Genomic DNA, 22,031 nt, shown 5'->3' on the forward strand with positions numbered 1-22,031 from the left:
ATCTATCCAAAATCTAAAAGTACCAAGTAGATCCATTGATTTTTTAAACATTCACTAAACGATTGTAATGCTAGTTACAACGATTGTAATGCTTAGTATACAAAAGTTTTTCAACAGTACTAAAAAAAGATAATGCAACTCCACCTTTCAGCGTATTCAAAAATGTGCTGTTTGATCCATGTATGCACGCACATATGTACAAACTTGAATGATATGATAGTTTGATGTCATAAAATAGTGTAACTTGACAGCAGGGTCTTATGTACGCATACGTATCGCATAAAAATTATATTCAAATAATATTTCTTTATTTATGATAACAATATAAAAAAAATGATAACTCAATAATTTTATTTTTAACATATATAATCTATTTCAATTATTTTTCAAAAATATGTGTAAATAAAAAGAAAAAAGAATCTGAGGGAAAAAATAGATCTAATTTTGATATTTAAAATACTATTAAACATCATAATGCATTTATTTATTTATTTATTTAATTAAATTTGTTATATTCCGCTTAAGTTTAAATAGCTAAATTGTAATATATTGAATTTTCTTAGAATATCATTATTTTTTAGACCAAACAATAGAGCAAAATATGAATATAAAATAACTTTCAATTACAAATACTACTAATGGAATGCAGAAATGGCACATAAATTTTTGCTTATTTTCGATTATATCTTTATAATTTAACTCATTTAATATTTTTACACTTTATTAAAAGCCGCAATATCGACGCTTTGCACATTATCTTCTAGTTCTTGAATCTGTTCCACCAACCAATCCACCGATACTTTGTCATCTTCCACAACACATGAAATCTGCAGCTTATGAATTCCAAAGGCAAGCGGTACAAGTTTAGCTACAAAAGACGTGTAGGTATCATTCATATTGTTCGCATGTAAAATTAAATATTGAAATAAACTTACAAGCACCCCAAAGAAGGCCATCAGTTTCGATCTTTCGCACTGCATTTTGCATTTCGTTCATGTCTGTCTCATCATCCCATGGTTTCACATCCAAAATAATGTTTGATTTGGCTATTAAAGTTGGTTCTGCAATATAAAAAACCAATAATGTATTTTGAAAATGATACTGATTTATGTTACATACTTTTAGACTTCTTGGCAGCATATTCGGCAAGGCGCTCTTCTCTAATTTTAGCAGCTTCAGTATCCTCTCCCTACAAAAATACAGTAAAACTTTTTGTCGAAAACAGTAATAATTAAAAGGAAAATTAATAAGTCACGAAGAAAGATCGTTTGTACTAGATTTATATAAATATGAAAATACACTCACAGATATTGAAAAAAAGAACACTATAAAAAATATCGTTGGGAAAAACTATTCTAAAATTAAGAGATACAGTAATGTCTCACCCCAAATTACGTACAGCATAATTCATAATCAATTCATAACTCGATAGCGAGATGGATTGTGTATTTATATACGAGCTGTTTAGTTATTAAGAGTATCTTAGATTAGAATTTCACAGTAACGGTTGTGAGCCGAATTCTTAATAAGTCCCAAGTAATCATAGACATAATAAGTATAGACTACTTACGAGGTAACTTGGCCATAAGTTGAAATGTCCTCCACAGAGAAAAGGAGGGCATGAATAGTACAGGTGTCTGTTTTTTTTTCTAGTGGGCATAACCTAACCTGCGTACCACTACGCGCGCGGTTTTGTATACAGGGTGAGTTTTTTAACTTGAAACTGTAAAATATCTCGGGAAGTCAGCTTTACCGAAAAAAATGTTTTAAACAAAAGTTGTAGGGTTCGGAATTACATACTTTTTCTTAGAAGATGAACGCTCTGCGCATTACATGTACACGGTTTTCGTTTGTGTGCGTATCCCCCCCACTACGGTTGCGTGTTGCTTGCGTGGGCATTCTGGCATCACTGGTATGACGCCGCTATGTTTCCCCCACTATTCTGCGCTAGGAAGAGATAGACACCCATACTATTCATCGTACTACCAATCCGCCCTTTTCGTTGCGGAGGACATCCCCCACTACCTCATAAGCAGTTTATACTTACTATGTCTATGCAAGTAATAAACAGAGGTGTATATAGTGGAGGGTGACACTAGTGCCCAGACATGCTGTAACAATCATCTATCCAGTGGCAGAGGTACTGATGTACTTGTGTAGGACATTTACATACTTCTTCAACCCGACAAATAATTGTTAGAAAACAATATTTGTGGCTGAATCGGGAATCGAACCAGAGTCTTTCGTTTTCCGAGCAACTACTCTTACCACTGAGCTATTCAGACCTCACACCTTATGTCACTTTCAACATAGTGATACGACTCCAGAGCGATGTTGGAATCTCGCTCAAAAGATGTAATGCCGAAGAAAACCGCCACAGAAAAATCCGTGCTACGGATAGCTACAGCATGTTTCCAAAAAGATGATGGTCTATTCTCTCGCCAGTTGGTAGCTGGACTAGGCAAGTGGCCACACTCCGCAAGACTTCTCTAAAGAATACAACGTTCTCTACCATTTCCTGAACAAAGTCAATACTCTTCGGAATGGATAAATAACGTTTAACCGGCCTCCAATGTTTAGGCCAGAATTTCTTTAATTTATATTCAAAATACACAAATTTTACACATATCGAAACTCAAACAGACGTATGCGGTTAAGATTCCGCACATCGCTTCATAAGCCTATTTTACTTCCTATATTTCAACATTGCGCCAGTGCCCGCTGCGCACATTGTGAGTTTTAATGTGCTTTTATCGTACTTTTCAATGAATATATTATTTTATTATCTGATCTTAAACGTTAGATTTTCAATTTTTACACCAAGAAATCTATATTATGACAAAAATTAGTAATTACATGATAATACAATTAAACTTTGCTTATATTCTCATGTGTATAATGTAGCTATTATACAGAATAGATACAGGATGATTTTTCGCTTCTCTCTTTATTTTTCCGCATTTCTTTTAAATATATTTTAGCTGCATAATAGTAGCAAAAAGCTTAATTAGGCGAAAAGCTTAATTAAGCGAAAAGATCCCGCACGTTTCCTATGGAAAAATGACCCCGGTCAAATTGCTCCGTTCTGAAATATGTTGTAGTTTTTATAATTCTGAACAAATTTTTCCTGTGTCACAACCAGGGTTGGGTCATTTGGCCATTTTGAGTAGTTTCGTACATTTTCGTGTAGAAAACTGTATAATACGTATGAAAACGAAGGAAACGTATTATACATGTTCTAAGGCTCGATTTGGTGGTCCAAAGCAACGCGATTGGTCGAAATCTTATAGTTATGGAAAAGCGTGTGTGACAGGTTTAATTTGTTGACGCGTCCTGTGTGCAAGATAATCCTAAAGTGCAAAAGAAAATTATACTGTGATCCCTTAATCTATTTTCGGCACTGTGACGTATGATTTTTTTTGCAATAACTACAATATGCAAAAAGTCTTTGACCTTCACATTTTTCAAAATTTCCTTCTCCCAAAATTTGTGACACGGCCTACCTCCACGACTCATATTTTCGAAAATTTTTAGTTTTTCCAAATTGCGTAATCTATGGGTGCGTTCAAAAGACAACCGTTGAGCATTGTCTTGTTAACACTCGACGTTGATTTGTTGGTTCTAGGAGTAAGAACCAATCACATTCGAACATCATACGTATAATAACATGGTTGAACTCACGACGTATTATACTATGTATAATACACGGAGGAAACCCGGTATAATACATCGAGTATAATACTTACTTAACCCTGGTCACAACCACGTAAAATCAAAGGGTAGAGAAATATGGAGCTCTGAAGTCATAGAATCTGAGTATGCCATATCTCTTTCAGATAACCTGATGCCTTTTTTTATGTGTAATGGGTACATATGCACGTGTATTCGTGAATGTGGTGTGCGTATGCCTGCGAGCGTGTGTGCGTACGAGCGTGTGTGCATGCGATCGTGTGAGTGTGTGCGCGCGCACGCGCGCGCACGTGCGTGTATATATGTCCTGCCGAAAATCATAATCCGTTTTAATCGGTTTTAATCGGTTCAATCCGCGCCAGGATTAAAAAGTAACCGATTTTAATTCCGAACGAACTATAATCTTCACTTTCTTTCACAAACTTCACTTTTTCTAATGTTACTTTATAATATCTGAGAAAAAGCGTTAAAACTGTGAAACTTTAATTTGTTATATCTCCTAAACCAATGCCGACCGCCACTTGATTCTTGTGGAGAATTATTCAGAGCACTCCCTCCTACAACATATCTAAGTGACGATTAGTGGTGAGGTGTGACCTTTTATGCATATTTACTTTTTTTATAATCCAGATCTACTTAATTGATTTTTTAAATAGTATAAACATAAGAAATATGTTTTTATTAAAGGACTCCGCACGTTTCCTATGGAAAAGTGACCCCGGTCAAATTGCTCCGTTCTGAAATATGTTGTAATTTTTATAATTCTGAACAGATTTTTCCTTTGTCAGAACCACGTAAAATCAAAGGGTAGAGAAATATGGAGCTCTGAAGTAATAGAATCTGAGTATCTGTCATATCTCTTTCAGATAATCTGATGATTTTTTTTATGTGTAATGGATACATATGCATATAAATGTTGTGTGCTTGTGTGTGTGTGTGTGTGTGTGTGTGCGTGCGTGCGTGCGTGAGTGAGTGAGTGAGTGAGTGAGAGAGAGAGAGAGAGAGAGGAATAATTGATGCACAAGATTCAGCAACTTACTCTTACATTTAGAGAACGATAGAAGAAACTGGAAATAAATATTAAATGCTAGGAATAAAAATTAATTATTTCATAATAATAAAATCAAAAGGATCCTGATATACAAATTCAAATATAAAGGGCTTTTGAACTCTTGTACTCTTATTAAGAGCCCCTTATAATCAAATTAAAATTTGTATATGACGGTTCTTTCGGTTTTATTATTTTAAAATTATTCCTGCTTCTACGCTGAGAGAACTTTCTCTTAGAATTTACTCTGAAAAAACATGATAATCATGAAACAATATATGAAAAAAATTTTATGAGAATTTTTCTGTTTGGTATTTATCTCAATAAAAATAATATCTATTAAAATAAAATATAAAATATGTTTGATTACTTTTACTAAACTGCATAGTAATATGTATGTATCCTTTATTCGTCCCCAATGGGGCTTGAAGGCGTTTTTTAGGAACGTACCCAAACCTTTACACTCCTCTAGCTTCCTCTACATTTTCTATCCTTATTTAAACCCGACCTGGCCCTTTGCAATCTTACAAATATTCCTCCCTCCCCTTCCTCGTCCCACCATCTCCCTCCCACTTCCCCTCTCCCCACCTTCCCCTCTCTCCCCCCTGTCTTCCCTCTTCTCTCTCTTCTCTCCTTCCCATCCTTCTTTCCCTTTCCGTTTCCTCTTTCCTAATCCTCTCGCTTCATCCTCCAGCTCTCCTTCCTCTTGTCCCATATCCATTCTTTCCCATCTATCCAGATCCTTCTGTTACCTACCACCACGCTTCTTCCGTACCCTCTTTCCATCTTCGCTTTCTTTTCGCCCTCCTTTCCTTTCTCACCTTATTCCATTCTTCTTTCCCTCCATTCTCCTCTTCTTCTCTCTTCTCCTCCTAATCCTCTCCTTCTCCTCGTCCTCCTTTCTACTTCTTATCTCCTTCTTCTCTCTTCCAATTCTTTCATTTCTCTCTCCTCCTGTGCTCTCTTCCGTGCTCTCCTCTATCCTTTCCCTCCTCTCTCTCCCTCCTCTCTTCTTTTTTCTTCCCTTCTCCCGACCTGCTCGCTCTCTTCTCCTCCTTTCCTCTCTCCTCTCTCTCCCGCCTCCTCTTCGCTTTCCTCCTCCCACCAGTATTTTCTTTCCCTTCTCTCTACTCCTGCATCAAAACCTTTCTTTCCTTACCTCTCTTTCTTTTTCACTGCCTGTCTCTTCTGTTTCCTCTCTCCTTTCATCCCCTTACCTCCACCACCAGCTCTTCAACCACTTTTCCATGTCCTCCATCTATTTTTCTTTCCTCCCGTTTCCTTTTCCCAGCCTTCTTACTTCTCTCCCTTTCTTTCTTCCCTCTCACTCTCCCTTCCACCTTTATCTCCATCCTTATCCTCTTCCGCTCTTCTCACTCGCTTTCTTATCTCCTATTCCGCCTCTCTCTCCTTTCACTTCCTTCTCCTCCTCACCCCTTTTCTCACAACGCACTTTATCCTTTCCTGCTTTTCTATCCGCTACCTTTCATCTAACCTAGCTTCCATTGTATCACTCTTCCTTCTTTTAGCTCTCGTTTCCGTATCGATTTACGACATGCTCGATCCATCTCGATCCTCTGTTGCCCTCCCTTGAGTCTTCTACGTCAACTACTACACTTCCTTATCCGCTTCGTCCTCTTCCTTACCGACTTTCCTTCTCCTCTCTGTCACCTTTCCATCACTTCCCACGTGACTTCCTTCCTCTCGCTTTTCTCCCTCTCTCTCTCTCTCTCTCCCCCATCAACATAACCTCCAACTCCTCCAACTTTACACTCTTCTCTTTTACCGTTCCTTCACTCGCCAACTCTCCCTTTATTCCCGCGTGTGCGCCTCATTCTGCCCTTCTTGCTCATTCCCTTTCTGACTCTCTCCTTCTCCTTCGATTCCTCTTCTTCTCACTTCCTTGGCGAGTAACGATTACACGTGTTATTCCCATCGACCCCCACCTCCGATCTCCAACTGCATAGTAATATATTAATCAAACATATTTTATATTTTATTGTAATAGATAATATTATTTTTATTGAGATAAATACCAATTAGAAAAATTCTTTTATATCATATTGTCTCATGATTATCATAATTTTCACGGTAAATTCTAACAGAAAATTCTCTCTATGTCATATTCATTATTTTATTATTTTATTTAATATTTATTATTTATTTTTAAAATTTCTCTACGCCGCTCGTACATACTGACAACTGAAAAGATCACACACATAAAACGGAGCGCGCATTATGTGTGTAATTCTTTCGGTTGTCATAGCGAAGCGCGCTTGCAAAGCGCTCCTCCCACTGCTTCGCCGCAGGCCTAGTATCAAGTAACAGTGGGAGGCATCTTCGCGCCGCGAGCTTCTCGCGGCACTTCGTTGGCTGATCTTTTACAATTAATATTTTCTTAAATATTGAGAAAATCGCAAAATAGTACAGAACTTTTCTGTTCAGATTAACACCCTCTACCTTCCCTTAAAGGGTGTTGCGCGAATTTTCGGACACCCTGTATATAATGTATAATTATATAAAAATATATAATATACATACAGTGTTTGCTGTTATCTAGATGAAGTTATCTAGATAATTATTTAGATGAAGCAATTGCATTATCTCATTTGTATCTAGATAATAAGAGGATGTATTATCTACATCTTTATCTTAGATGGAAAAATACATCATCTGCCTTAAATTATCTAAGATAATGGCTGCATCTAGCAGAACTCAGCTCTTAGTAAGCACTTTATGATTCTTTAATTTGTTTGGTTCTCGTCATTTCGATCCAACGGAGAACCAAAGATAAGATCCAATCATATCAAAGAATCACTAAGCACTATATTCAGTGCAAAACTATAAAGAATAGACGTAAAGTATGTTGCATCATACTGCCTTGTGCGTGGTATTTTGTATTATTTTCACTGCCGAATGTGATTTTTTCAGTTTTGTGCAATTTCTCTATTAATAATATCATAGCAGAAGATGGAAAATTATTTCATGAAAAAGTCTATAGGTAAATATATATTATTTTAGTTGTTACATTTTTTCCTTAATAATTTTTTTTTACAAAGCGATGTTATCTTAATATCATCTAGATAAAGTGCTTTATAATTTCATCTATCATCTAGATAAACTTGAAATAAATCACTTTTATCTTATCTAAGATAAAATTTTGTATATCTTATCTTATTTTTATCTAGATGATTTCAATATTATCTATGCACAACACTGTATACATATAATTATATAAATATATAATTAAGCTTTAATTTTTTATTTCTTTTACCTAAAAAATTTCGATATCGAAGAATTTAATCTGGGCCGTAAATATTATCAATACAATCATATACTGTACCGCTGCACTGTTGCCAAGTCGCGCATGCCAAAATGGCAATGATTATATTTTGTTACAATTTTTAGTAAATAACTTTTAAACGAGTAAGTGAATGTAAATCAAGTTTTGCCCAAATGTTTATTAAAATTTTGTAAATACAAAAATTTTTATTTCGCTGGCAATGTGTTTTCCTCGTTAAATTTATCAATAAGTGTTACAATTTGCGATTTTCCATAAGAATCAATACAAACTTTAAACTTAAATAATTTTCAAATCGTTAAGAGAATCATTTGCACAGATACTTAGAAAAAATAGTAGAATAGTCTACAAAATTTTCATGCTTTTGTCAATGTTTTGGTATATGACACATATATCCACATTTTTTTTTAAAGTGAAATCTATCATTCTGTTGCATCCAATATTACCAAGAAGCATTTTCTTTAAAAAAGTAAAACAAAACGACAAAAATTATGCGATATTTTCATATTGAAAGGCAATTAAGATGATTATTGATATAAAAAAAGATGGGAAAATAAATTTTTCTAGTCCATATCTCAAATATATTGAAAGCAACTGTGCCACATTAATGTGATAAATGTGTCAGTTAAAATAAAATAAAATTTCTCAAAAAAATACTTTCAAATTTAAATGTACTCTCTCTCTCTCTCTCTCCCTCGCTCTTCTCTCCTCCCCCCTCTCTCTCTTCCATTTCATTTAAATGTCATTATTATAATAGTATGTCGTGTTATCGCGTTTGGAGTAAGATATTGTTACTAATCATGATCATATAAATAATATAACATTTATTTTGAATTAAATGACTTAACACCAGCTTATTGATTATTGGCCACTGTAATGTGTTCACATTTCGAAATCATCTGAACATCCATGATAATAATTATCCCAATATTAGATGGAATTATCGGTGAACACTGGCAATTATACTTGTTGCATATTATTAAAATATTATTCCTAACATTTGTTGGAAGTCATCTATGATGCCTATAGCATTAAAGTACGGTATTGTAATAACCAATAGGATAAAACGATGGGCAGCAGAATACGTCGGAATAGTATAAACATGATCTAAAGTCTTAAGTCGCAAGAAATATGTTTGTTTCATGTATATATATACGGGGTGTCCCAGAATTCGAATAAGCGCTTTAGGTTACGCATGAATCAGGGGCGATGCGCGCACGGCATGTGGCGCGTGAGCGTGTGTGTACGCTATTTTACTATTTTGCTAAAGATTTTATAAAAATTATGCATGATATCTAATTATGCATGATATCGCTATTTTGAATACAACCTATTTAATAAGAGAACAGTTTCTAATTGATATGACTGAAGTAATGATTGAAAGCAAAATAAGTAGATTAGATAATACGTGAATAATTTTGATCCAAGATTGTTGTTCCAACATTTTGAAAATGTTTGTGGCCCTGAAAAGGGCGATTAAATGTTTTAAAGCATATGCTCGAAATGCAAACTTTCCATTTGTGTACACATTGTGGCGGCCTACGGCAACCACAAATTACGGCAGCGCGATATCCACGAAACATTAGCGCAACCTGCAACATGGCGGCTCACGCGCTCGCGCGTCCGTGCGCGTAGTGCGGGCGGCGCCGCTAGCCGGCGCAGGGCGCTCGAGCAACCTGGAAATGAAAAGCGGTCCGGCGGGAATATAGCGCGCCCGGGTGTAGTTGCGGCCGGCGCCGCAGGGCGCCCGGGCCAATCTGGAAGTGAAAAGCGGTCCGACGGGAATATAGGTCTCCTGCGAAGAAAGCGCTAGACGCTAGTATTCACCGAGAAAAGAAGTTCTCGGCGTTAGACGCCGGACTTTCGATATCTCACTACGCTTCGAGTACAGAACGGGACATCCTCATCTCGGCCATCAGAGGTCGAGATTATCACGCTGCGCAAGACTCGCCCAACGCCGCTGCATTTCACCTCTGCTAAGCGGAGAAAAATCGGCGTCCAGTTGCCTCCAGCATCCGGCACTCGGCCGCCAAGGGCACACGGCGCCCAGTCACTATCATCATCCGGTACTCGGTCGCCCGGGGCACACGGCGCTTAGTCGCCTCCATCATCCGGCGCTCAGCCGCCGCATACTCTCGGCGCTAGTCGCCATACCCTCGGCGCCAGTCCGCCATCAACCAAGAACGGACAGCCTGCTCCAGGAGCCCCGCTACCGCAATCCATTCAGAATCGTCTCCCGGACAGCTCCGGGAAGAAGAAGAACAACGACAAGGCCCGGCTGCAATCGTTGTTCGATGCTAGCCCGCCGGCAACCAGCACTAGCCCGCCAAAGGCCATCCTCGGGCATTCCGGTTCTGGAATTAGGAATATCATTTCGCCGCTGCAAAGGACGCCACGGAAAGAGAGCATCGTCACACAGACGAGACCCCAGAAAATCTGCGTCAACGTGGCGACGCAGACCAAGAGACGAGGAAGAAAGGTACGCAAAGTACTGCTTAACAATAACAACCAAAGAATGTGCAATCACAATTATATGAAAGAGAATATTATTTATAACGAATGTAAGAAGTGAATGGAGGAACAAAATAAATTATTTTTATAATAATAAAAAACATTCATTTTCTACCTGTGTGATTAAATATAACTTTGGGTTACGAACTGCGCAAACAAGGGTAAATGTTCAGATTAACTTACACCTTACGGATCACGGTTTTCATTTTCACATATATTATAGAGGGCACATTTCTAAGTAATAAATAGTGGAGACCCCTCGCAGGGGGGGCGGAACATACTGTTTCCACGCATATACTTTTTAATGCGTAAATATAAAATGGGAAATTGTAAACCCATGTGAAACCTTATTTTGCATTAAAAAGTATACGCATGAGACAGTATGTTCCGTCCCCCCTGCGGAGGGGCACCACTATCAAAAACTAGACACATAGGTTTGCGTTGAACCTCGCTTTGTATGGAATAGCAATTGTGGGAAAGTATAATATATTATTTCTTATATCTCATTAAATGATATTTATTTTATAAATCATTTGTAAAAGGATATACATCTGCCATTTTCTTAGGCCTGTTCTACAATAAATCGTATGTTGTTAGTCGTAAGAAAAGTGACCAATTACAGTCGAATATTCTCGGAATAATCGACTGTCGTTGGTCAATTCATAGAAATAAATGCGGAAATTATGATACTTCAAAATCGCATATCTCTGAAACCAGAAGAGAGCGCCACAAAATTCAAAGTGCGTGTTACTTAGGAACGTGCCCTCTATAATATATGTAAAAATGAAAACGATCCGTGAGGTGGAAGTTAATCTGAACATTTACCCAAACAAGTAATATTAAGCTACACACATAACCATATAACCCATACACATATTTGCTCTGCGGATAAGATTTTCTTGTGCACGTTGGATCATTTCCTGTGTAACAGTTGCTATTGCACAATGAGACTGTTCTTTTAATTCTTCTAGTGTTTCCACAGGATTTCGGTAAATAAAATTTTTTAAATTCTGGAATTGGCTGAGGTGGTCCCGTCGCATGACCCGCAAGATCGCTTGATTCAAACCACTCGATTATTTTCTATGGAGTAATTTAAAAAATTTTATTTACCGTAATCCTGTGGAAACATTAGAAGATTTGGAAGAATAGCTTCATTGTGCAGTAGCAACATACAAAAATTAAACATTATTAAACATTTAATCGGTCCTTTTCAGGGCCATAAACATTTTTAGAATGTTGGAACAATAATCTTGGATCAAAATTATTCACGTGTTATCTAATCTACTTATTTTGCTTTCAATCATTGCTTCGGTGATATTAATCAAAAAATGTTCTCTTATTAATTAAGTTGTATTCAAAATAGCGATATTTAGATATCATGTATAATTCTTATAAAATTTTTTGCGAAATAATAACAGCGTATAACACGCTCACGCGCCACGCACGCCGTTCGCGCGCCGTCCCTGATTCATGCGTAATCTAGAGCGCTCATTCGTTAACTTAAAATTACTCTCATTTAAAAAGTATTATTCAGACGTAATTTTGCCAGAGAAAAAAGTTGTTTCTCTTGGCACGGACAATCACGCTATGCATTCCGTGTGCGCGAATTCTGGGACATCCTGTATATATGTATGTAAAGAGGCACCTTTCGGGAAGTTTTCTAGACATATGATTTTTGTGGATAATAATGTAGCAGATTCTGTTTGGAAGACTTTTTCGTCAACGGAAATCAGTATTTTTGGAAATATTCTGAAATTTATACGGATGACAGTTATGAAGTCAATCATAATTTTAACTAAAGTGACAAGTACTTTTTTATTTAACGTTTGCATTCTATAGATTTGACATTTACTGGTAATTCTTGAATTTTGTATTGTAAAAAAAAACCGATAAATAATATACAATTTTTTTCGCAAGTCTTTAATTTTGTCATTTAATTGAATTATTCTTCAGAAAAAAAAAAATCTTCAGACCCTTCATCTTTTAAATAAAAGAAAGCAAATAATTTGTTTTACTGAGTTCTTTCTAATTTCACATAAAAAATTATATTAATTGTAAGTGTAATGAGTTATTAACAATAAGATGCAGTATTAAGTAGAAAAAGGGCGAAACTTTGTATAAAAAGGTTTTGAAATCTACCATTTCGTCAAAATTATATTATATGCTAGGACAGCTTTCAAGTCTTATAAATTTGAATATAACATTTCAAACAAAGTTAAGTTCATATAACTATCGTATTTTTGAAAACAAAGATAGATGGTTAAAAGAAAATTACAGTTTTAGTTTACTTTCTCTTCAAAAAAAAGATCAAGAATGTTCTAAATTGGAATCAATATTCAGATACTTCGATTTTTCCTTATCGAAAATTAACTGATTTTAAAATATACATATATTGCCCAAGTAATCACTTAAAAAAACTTAATAATTTCGATCTTCTTTTGTCGAATACTAAACGATCTGAAAACTGCCATTCCGTTGTAATAGACCTCGAAACTATCAATAGAGCAAGAATTTTAATACTTTCGGCTTCCTAGATGTGATTCAAATACTTTATAAAGCTCTTGTTACATGTTTTGCTTTATGTTTTATTATCATCATCTGGCATTATCCGTTGATGTATGATATAAACAGAAGAGATCAAATATTTTTTTTGCATTTATTGATTTATTAAATATACTTATATATCGCGAAATAGTGCAATACAAGAAAAAAAAATGATAAAGTGATAAAGAAATGATAAAGGAAAAGAAGTAATTTCTTCTAATCGATGTCATATTGAGCAAAGTTAGATTATATTAGCGAAACTGAGCGCATGCTTACACTTGAGTGAATCAGTGTATTATCAATTAACATATTTGTGATAAAAACATTGTTAAAAAATGATTGCAATGGAAGCATCGAAGGAATATTTAAAGATTTTGACTGGCCATGTTTTCGATAACGATAATCTGGTAATTATACATATGCGCGAACGCGCATTCATGTATAATGTTTATTTATATTTTATATATAAATGTAATTAATGCATAATTAATATTTTTAGGTTAACTTACAAATGGCTAAGCAATGCGATTATGTTAATATAGCAAAATAAATCTTGTGGGAATTTTATCAAAAATATCATAAAACAATATTGAATATACATTTTGAATAATTGACTTCATATAGAATAATGAAATGATAAAATTATATCAATGCACTTCTATAGTGTCCACAAACATTTTGTGTATTTGGAATTACTCGCAACTTTTGGTTCTGGAAATGTGAATATTTATTTATATTTTATATATAAAATACCCGTTCAAATTCTTATCATGAGTGTATATAAAGCCTGCAAAATGCTAATAATATTATAATATATATATTTCTATCAGTTCAATTTTTGACACAATTCTTATACAGGAAATTCAGATATTGAATTGATTTTTGGCAAATCGGACAAATAATTGTCCGATTTTCACTTATTCGAACAATTTCTGTCCAAAAAGATCCTTAACTTTATAAATTAAATTATTTAAATTTACCTATATGTTTTAACACATTAATATATGATTTTATATAATGTCTGATTATCTAATGAACTCGATTTTTGCCACCAATTTGATGTTAAATCATGTCAAGCTTTGCTCGGTTTTTGCCGTCAATTTGCTGTCAGGTTATATCAGCAAGCTTTGTCACCAAAACACAAGCTTAATGCGGACACAGATGGCACTGGATTTGTTACCAAGTTTTGAGCGAATTTGATGCCAATTTGGCAACAATTCGTTATCAAATTGCTTACTGGGGTTATTTATTTTCTTGGATTAAATACTTTAAGGACAAGATTTAGTCTATTTAACTTTTTTGACATAATGGTTGAACTTGTTTTTTTAAAGCAATGAGAAATGTGAACATGGAAATTAATGGTTTATTCGGATAGAGAGCTGCCTTTTGCAATATAATGTTATCGGAGAGCATCTGTCATCGACAAAAAGTAGTTCAAATTTGAATCAAAATGAGGAGGAAGAGTCGGTTAATGATGCTGAATTGCAGATTTTATTAAAGGATCATATAAAAGTTTATAATAATTTGGCAGCTGCATTGATTAAAATAAAAGCCTACGATGCAGCTTTAGAAAATATAAAACATGTTTCAAGGTGTCAACTACAAAATGTTAAAGCACTACTTAGGAAAGTTATTGCAAAAATCCTAATCTTCTTTTTATTTACTATATTTAATCATTTTCTAAAATATAGTAAATAAGATTAGGATTTTTGCAATACCTTTCCTAAATAGTGCTTTAACATTTTGTGGTTGACACCTCAAAACATGTTTCACATTTTCTAAAACTGCATCGTAGACTTCTGTTTTAATCAACGCAGCTGCCAAATGATTATAAACTTTTACACAATCCTCTAATAGAATCTGCAATTCATCATCATTAACCGACTCTTCCTACTTATTTTGATTCAAATTTGAATTACATTTGTCGATGACAGATATTCTAATATTCTTCGATAACATATTGCGGTAATTATTCAGTTTAGCGTCCTCACCTCAAATATCGATGAACTTATGCTCATTCGATGCGTTTTTGCATAAAACGAAAGAATATAGCAGAAAAAAGCGTCGCTCTGCCCCGCGAAGCAAGATATTAATAGTTAAAGTTAACGATTATTTAGGTTACAAAACGTGTCATACAATTCATATAATTAGGCGGAAAAGGTATATTGCAAAAGGCAGCTTCATCCAAATAAACCATCAATTTCCATGTTCACGTTTCTCATTGCTTTAAAAAAATAAGTTTAACCATTATGTAAACAGCTAAAAATTGTGGAAATTAGAAACTTGCACATTGCTTCAACATTTTATTTCGCTTACAAAGCTTAAGCTCCTTAAAGCAAGCGGGTTTTTTAATTTTGGCTTCCTCATAGAGGGAGATATCTCAAAATTTGCGAAAGTTAGGACATGTACAGACATTTCTCAAAGAATTCAAAATTTTATAAAAAATGAATTCTTTCACCGATCCTCACTAAATTCAATACCAACCATCCTTTAATAATACTGTACCTATGTAAAAAAATTTAACCCGATATCTCAAAATTTGCGAAAGTTACAACGTGTACAGACATTTTTCAAAAAACCCCAAATTTTTTAAAGAATGAACTTTTTCACTGGTCCTCACCAAATTCAATACCAACCAATCTTTAATAATATTCTATCCATGTAAAAAAATTTAACTAGATATCTCAAAAATTGCGGAAGTTAAATGTTGCACAAACATTGCGTACATACATACGTACATACATACATACACATACATTTTTTAAGGATATGATTTTTCGACATTTCGGAACATTCTAAACACATTGACATAAAAAACTCGAAAAAAAATTTTGTCATGGAAACAAAACTACCTCTATGAGGAAGCAAAAAAATTAAATAAACTAAATCTTGTCCTTAAAGTATTTAAACCAAGAAAATAAATAACCTTTATTATATAATTTATATACAAATTTATTACCAAATTTCTTTTCTTTGACTAATGCTTTCTATTTCAGGCTCTAACTCTGATGCTTTCAATCCAATTGTATATGTAATACTTTTGATACAATTTCCCCAATATTTATTTTGATATATTAAAATAACCATTGCTTAACCATTTGTAAATGATCTAAAAATGTTAATTACACATTAATTACATTTATATATAAAATATAAATAAACATGGTAAAAGTGCATAATAACGGACCCAGCCCCAATGACCTTGACCTTGACATATGTTGTCAAGGTCACTGTCCTGAGCATCCTCCAAAATGTTTTAAGCGTCGCTCGTTGTTTATTAAAAAGTTATTGACAAAAAAGGTTTACTAAATAAAACATAAATGCGTAAATGTTTACCTTTACACATTCTATCCCATATGACTTCCGGTTGACCTTGATGTTGACCTTGACCTCTAAGAAGATCAAGGTCATTAACCTTTCCCGTCACTAGGTTAGTAAAAAGTTCTGATTACTTAAACAAGATTTATAATTATATGATTTCACATGAATTTGCAACTTTCTGCACGAAGCAAGGTCTAGTTTTAAATCAGAAATAGGTTTGGGTTAGGTTATATCTTCCGGAAGTGAAGCCCCCCGTAGAGGGGGGGCGGAACCCACTGCGTTCACGCATACACTTTCCATCCACACAACAATCGTGGGGTGGACCTCGCTTCGCGTTGTAAAGTATATGCGTGGACACAGTGGGTTCGGCCCCCCCTCCGGAAGTTCCATTTCCGAAAGATATAACCTAACCCAAACCTATCCCTGATTTAAAACTAAAATTTGGTTTGGGTTAAGCTATATTTTTCGGAAGTAGAGCCCCCCGTAGGGGGGGGGGCGGAACCCACTGCGTCCACGCATATATTTTACAACGCGAAGCGAGGTCTATCCTACAATTCTTGTGTGGGTGGAAAAGTGTATGCATGGACGCAGTGGATTCCGCCTCCCCTATGGGAGAAAAAACAAGGAATCGTTCATACAGATACTTTTTCCACATATATATTAGTCATTTATGTCTTTCAATACTCAAAATAACTGCTATATTTTTCAAAATTTTTTTGTTAATAACTTTTTAATAAAAAACGAGCGACGTCTAAAATCTTTTGGAGGTTATTCAGGGTCATAACCTTGACAACATATGCCAAGGTCAAGGTCATTGGAGCTGGGTCCGTTATTATGCACTTTTACCGAAATCACTTTTCTTCCTTGCACTATTCCGCGTTAATAATATCTTTTCACTTTATCACTTTTCTTCCTTGTGTTGCACTATTTCGCGATATTCTCATAACCATTAATCACTTTATCACTTCTTCTTGTCGCATTATACTCCGCGCGTACTCTTATAAAATATAAACATCTCACACGTATGTATACGCATCCACATATGATCTTGTCTCTTATTAAAGCGTTCTACACACTCAAGCGAATAATCGTACATGAGCGATGTGATCGCCGCTTGAGGGACAAAATTGCTTTGCGTGTGTGCGTGCGAGCATACATATGTGAGTCTGAAACTTATCCTGAAAACCAAAAGTGGCACAATTCTAATATACGATTATCATTTCTCAGGACTGACTGCACTAATCTTATTCAAACTGGTCGCAATCGAAAGCTTGTACTCACATTATATATATAATAAAAGTGCCGTTAGATTTTTTATTACGGCCTTAGTTCGTGAAATATCTTAATCGAAAATTTTATTTCACGTGATTCGACGTGAAACTTCGGATAAGCTACTTGGTAGCGCCCAGTGTTGTTGTTCGGACCGGGTTTTCTCGCGCATGCGTGGTACATGGCAGCCGAAGCAGCGGTGTATATAAGAGTAGTGTTTGGGCGCGAAAGTCTTGGCGGGCCCGGCAATAAGGACAGGCTAGGTTAAGGCGATGTTTGCCACGCATGCGCGAAAAAACCCGGCCCGAACTTTATATATGAACTTTTTCTCTTATTTTTGTGTCCTGAATCCCCCATTGCAATACTTCCCACTTTTTAAGATACACCCTGTATAGAAGTCTGTGTTTCATCCCGTATAACATCTACAAAAAGTTCTTTTTTCAATTTCCGTTAGTGTACTAGTATCATACTAGAATGTACTAATATCATGTACACTTAGTATGAGATGAATCAGTATTATGGGAATATCTGGTGTATGCCAAATAATAAATGTAAATAATATATATTCGCACATCTCCTAGCATTCGCATTAATTATGAAATATCAGAAGTGTTGAATTACTTATGTCATATAAAATTAAATTTAAATATTTGCCTTAAATAAAGAGACCAATTAGTGCCAGTTTTACATTATTTTTGCTCACTTGCCTCTGAATCTGAAGCAAACAGATCAACATCTTCATTATCATCATCTTTTTCTTTGTTTTGCTTCTGATGTTTGCCATGCTCTGATTCTTGCTCTGTATCCGATGATTCCTTGGGTTTCGCAGGACAAATTGCTAAGTACGGCATGCGTACTTCAAGACTCTCCACACGTTGCTCCAATGTTTCAAAACTTTTCACATGTTGTACCAATTTTTCAAAAGAACTTTTCAGATCTTGAATCACTATTAAAAAAATATATATATATTTAAAAACATTTTTTAAGTTTTATATTAAATTCTTTTAATTATATATTTATCATTATCTATTATAATCTTTACGATTTCCTACCATTATAATCTTTGATTATATTTATTATAATCTTTAAAATCTTTAAAATGTTTATTGATATACATTAGCAAATATCATGATAATTTAGTGATACTTTCTGCATTAACTTATCTTATGTGTATATCTTTATATTTACATAACACTTTAATGATAATATAAAAAATGTAACATAATATAAGAAGTGTATAACAGTGTTACAGTTAAGATTTACATTAATATCTTATTCATGGCATCAATATTTCATTCATATTAATATTTTTTAAATTTGTCTCATCATATTTGTTCCAAAAATAATAGCCAAATGTTTTATTCTATCAAATAATTTTATTATCAACAACGCAAAAATTTGCACAACTGCAATAGCACGCAGCGAGGTTTGTCAATTACAAACCGATAAGATTCTCAGTCTTTAATAACATCTCATCCATGAAACGATTAACAGAGGAGCGATTATTTAATTATTATATCACTCAGTTATATACTTCTTCGAGTTTTAAAAATAAAATATTCTGATAATTACATTTTACTCTTATTGTTAGTAAGATCTAAACAAATTAAGATTTAATGTATGTAGAAATTTGCATTGTTGATAATAAAATAGTGATTTGGGAAAGTAAAATGTTCGTATTTATTTTTTAAGTAGATACATAAAAGATCTGTATAACGCATGTCTATTAAAAAGTTACAAAGTAAATTTAATAAATAGAACATATTTTTCTATGTATGACATGTACATTTAAGACATAATCGCACGTACGCATGCATGCATGCACGCACGCACGCACGCATATGCACACATATTCCAGCTTAAATGTACATAGTATCAGAAAATTATCTACTCATTAAATTAATATTGTTAATAATTTTTTAATAAAATAAACAATGAACAACGGCTAAAACCTTTTGAAAGTTACTTAGGACCGTGTCCTTGATAATATATATCAAGGCCATTGAAATCTGTGAGGTCGCTTCTAAGATATGCATCATAATTACCTCCTCCGCCTCTAACAATAAGTGTTTATGTTCAGCATAATGCTAAAATTTTTCAATTTTTTATTTATAATATTTTGATAATTATACGTTGTAAAAAAAAGACTTTTCAGCTTGGTTTGGGCATAGAAATACGCTGTTAGAATAGAACTCTATCTTTTGTTTACTTCTTGAATAAACCCAGATAAAATATAAACAATATGCTAGCAAACTTAATCATAACTTTGCAGCAGATTCTGATATGCTGCGTCCTCATTAAGATTAATTTCTGGCAGCACGGTTTGCCGAAATATATGATAGTAAAAATACAACAAAAATCGAATATTGTTTGCTATTACATCGTGACAGCAGATACATAGAAAATATTAAACATAATTATCTACATACATCAAACACTAACAGTAGAAATGCACAAGGATGCGAGACTAATTCGCGATACAATTTTTAGGCGTTTGAAAGATAAAATTAAACATGATTTACTGTTACAATGTAAAAGCAAAAACATGGTAAGAATCCAGATAGTCAAATTTGCCAAGAGCATGTATCACAAATATGTATTACATATTATGTCAGCAGAATTCTGGCACCAGCTAAACTATTCTGTTTTAAATAATGTCGGCAGAAATGCAGCAAAAAGCAAGTAATCTCTGTGTTATGATGTGCTACAAAAAGGGCTACAAAATTTAAGCAGAACTTGGCATAAAAACAGTAGATTTTAAGCATTGCGTGTTGGTTCAATATGTCAATAGAAACTAAATCAAAGCTGAACATTACATGACATCATGTTATATCTGCAGAATATCGTCAGAAATCGAACTCATCTGCGTGACGATAGAAATGCGACAAAAATTGAGCATGAGCTGCTCAATAGATAACAGCAAAAACACAGCATGGTTGTCATGAAATAATGACAGAAACACACCGATATCATGTAAGATATGTATAGTAATATCGAGCTATGTAGTTCTTTCATTTACCGCTATACGATGTATCTATCTCGTATTCAAGTTTCTGTCACTGATAAATATAAAGACTGCAAAAAGCAGCTAATAAGATTCAAAATGCGTAATATTTATTTGTATATGTATATGAAATATAATTACGATATAACATATACAGGATGTTCCCGGGTTAAATGGCTAAACTTGAAATATGAATTTAGGATCTTAAAACAAAAAAAAAAATTTCCTCTGGAAGTATGCTCGCAAACGCTTCGTTCAAGAGATATTGACTAAGGAAAATTTTTTCTTGTTTTAAGGTCCTTTATTCATATTTCAAGTTTGGCCATTTAACCCGGGAACACCCTGTATAAGATATAAAAAAAATACCGGGACTCTAAAATATCTCGAAAAGAATAGGTTTTGGAGGGAAATGTTAAATACAAAAGTTTTTGAGGATTAAAAGAGCTATCTGACTGGTCAACTAGATTTTAGGACCGGTAAGAGCCTCTAGTCGCCCAGACTAGTTCGGGCCCAGTAAGGCCCAAGTCGATTTTTGCAAATAGGGACCTATATTCTTTATCGCGGATTTAGGTTCAGGACACGTTTTTATATCTGACATAGCCGACAAACACTTGAGTCCGAATACCCTTTTGGGCCCAATGAGATACTAATCAAATTTTTCGATAAAAATTTCCACTTTTCGTTGCGTGTCGATGTCTAGAACAGCTTTCTGCTTCAAAAAAGGCAAATTAGATTTTGCAGTGCTAGGTCCACATTGAGCCTAAAAGGAACCTCATTTGTCGGCTGTCAAATGTAAAAACGTGTTCTGAACCTAAATCCGCGATAAAAAAATATGGATCTCTACTTGAAAAAATCGACTTAAGCCTTACTGGGCCCAAACTAGACCCCGAACCCAAAATCTAGTTAACCAGTCAGATAGCTCTTTTGCTACCCAAAAACTTTTGTATTTAACATTTTTCTCCAAAACCTATTTCCTTCGAGATATTTTAGGGTCCCGGTATTTTTTCCGCATCCTGTATATACAGGGTGTCCCCAATTTAAATGGCAAAACTTCAGGAGCGTGTAGGTGACCGATAAACTAAGACAAAAAATCCTTTAGAGATTTGCTCGTTCTTGCTTCGTTTTGAAGAAAATCGCAAAAAATGAAACAAATAATTTTCACCAAAAAACTATTTTAACTCACTCTCTTATTAGATTTATCAAAAAGTACTATAAAATAAAAATTGTAGAACATGGAATTAAGAAAAGAGAGTGAGTTAAAATCCTCCTGAGGTAAAAATCATTTGTTTCATTTTTTGCGATTTTCTTCAAAACGAAGCAAAAACGAGCAAATCTCTAAAGGA

The 22,031-nt window shown here is 34.4% G+C and overlaps 1 protein-coding gene across 3 annotated transcripts in view; it reads right to left on the bottom strand.

The window, feature by feature from the left end:
• Nucleotides 1-467: 467 nt before the first annotated feature.
• The window catches only part of LOC115242832 (probable elongation factor 1-delta), a 62,175-nt gene continuing 40,611 nt past the window's right edge, over nucleotides 468-22,031 (bottom strand). For all 3 annotated transcript variants that reach the window (XM_029819375.1, XM_029819374.1, XM_029819373.1), the window contains 4 exons: nucleotides 18,392-18,630; nucleotides 1,120-1,189; nucleotides 936-1,061; nucleotides 468-868 (listed from right to left, as the gene is read on the bottom strand). In XM_029819375.1, coding sequence (XP_029675235.1) covers nucleotides 714-868; nucleotides 936-1,061; nucleotides 1,120-1,189; nucleotides 18,392-18,630 — 590 coding nt within the window. In that variant the 3' untranslated portion in view covers nucleotides 468-713. The remainder of the gene's footprint in view (nucleotides 869-935; nucleotides 1,062-1,119; nucleotides 1,190-18,391; nucleotides 18,631-22,031) is intronic.

Source organism: Formica exsecta, unplaced genomic scaffold (genome assembly GCF_003651465.1).
Source record: "Formica exsecta isolate Colony F162 unplaced genomic scaffold, ASM365146v1 scaffold646, whole genome shotgun sequence".
Taxonomy (NCBI): Eukaryota; Metazoa; Arthropoda; class Insecta; order Hymenoptera; family Formicidae; genus Formica; species Formica exsecta.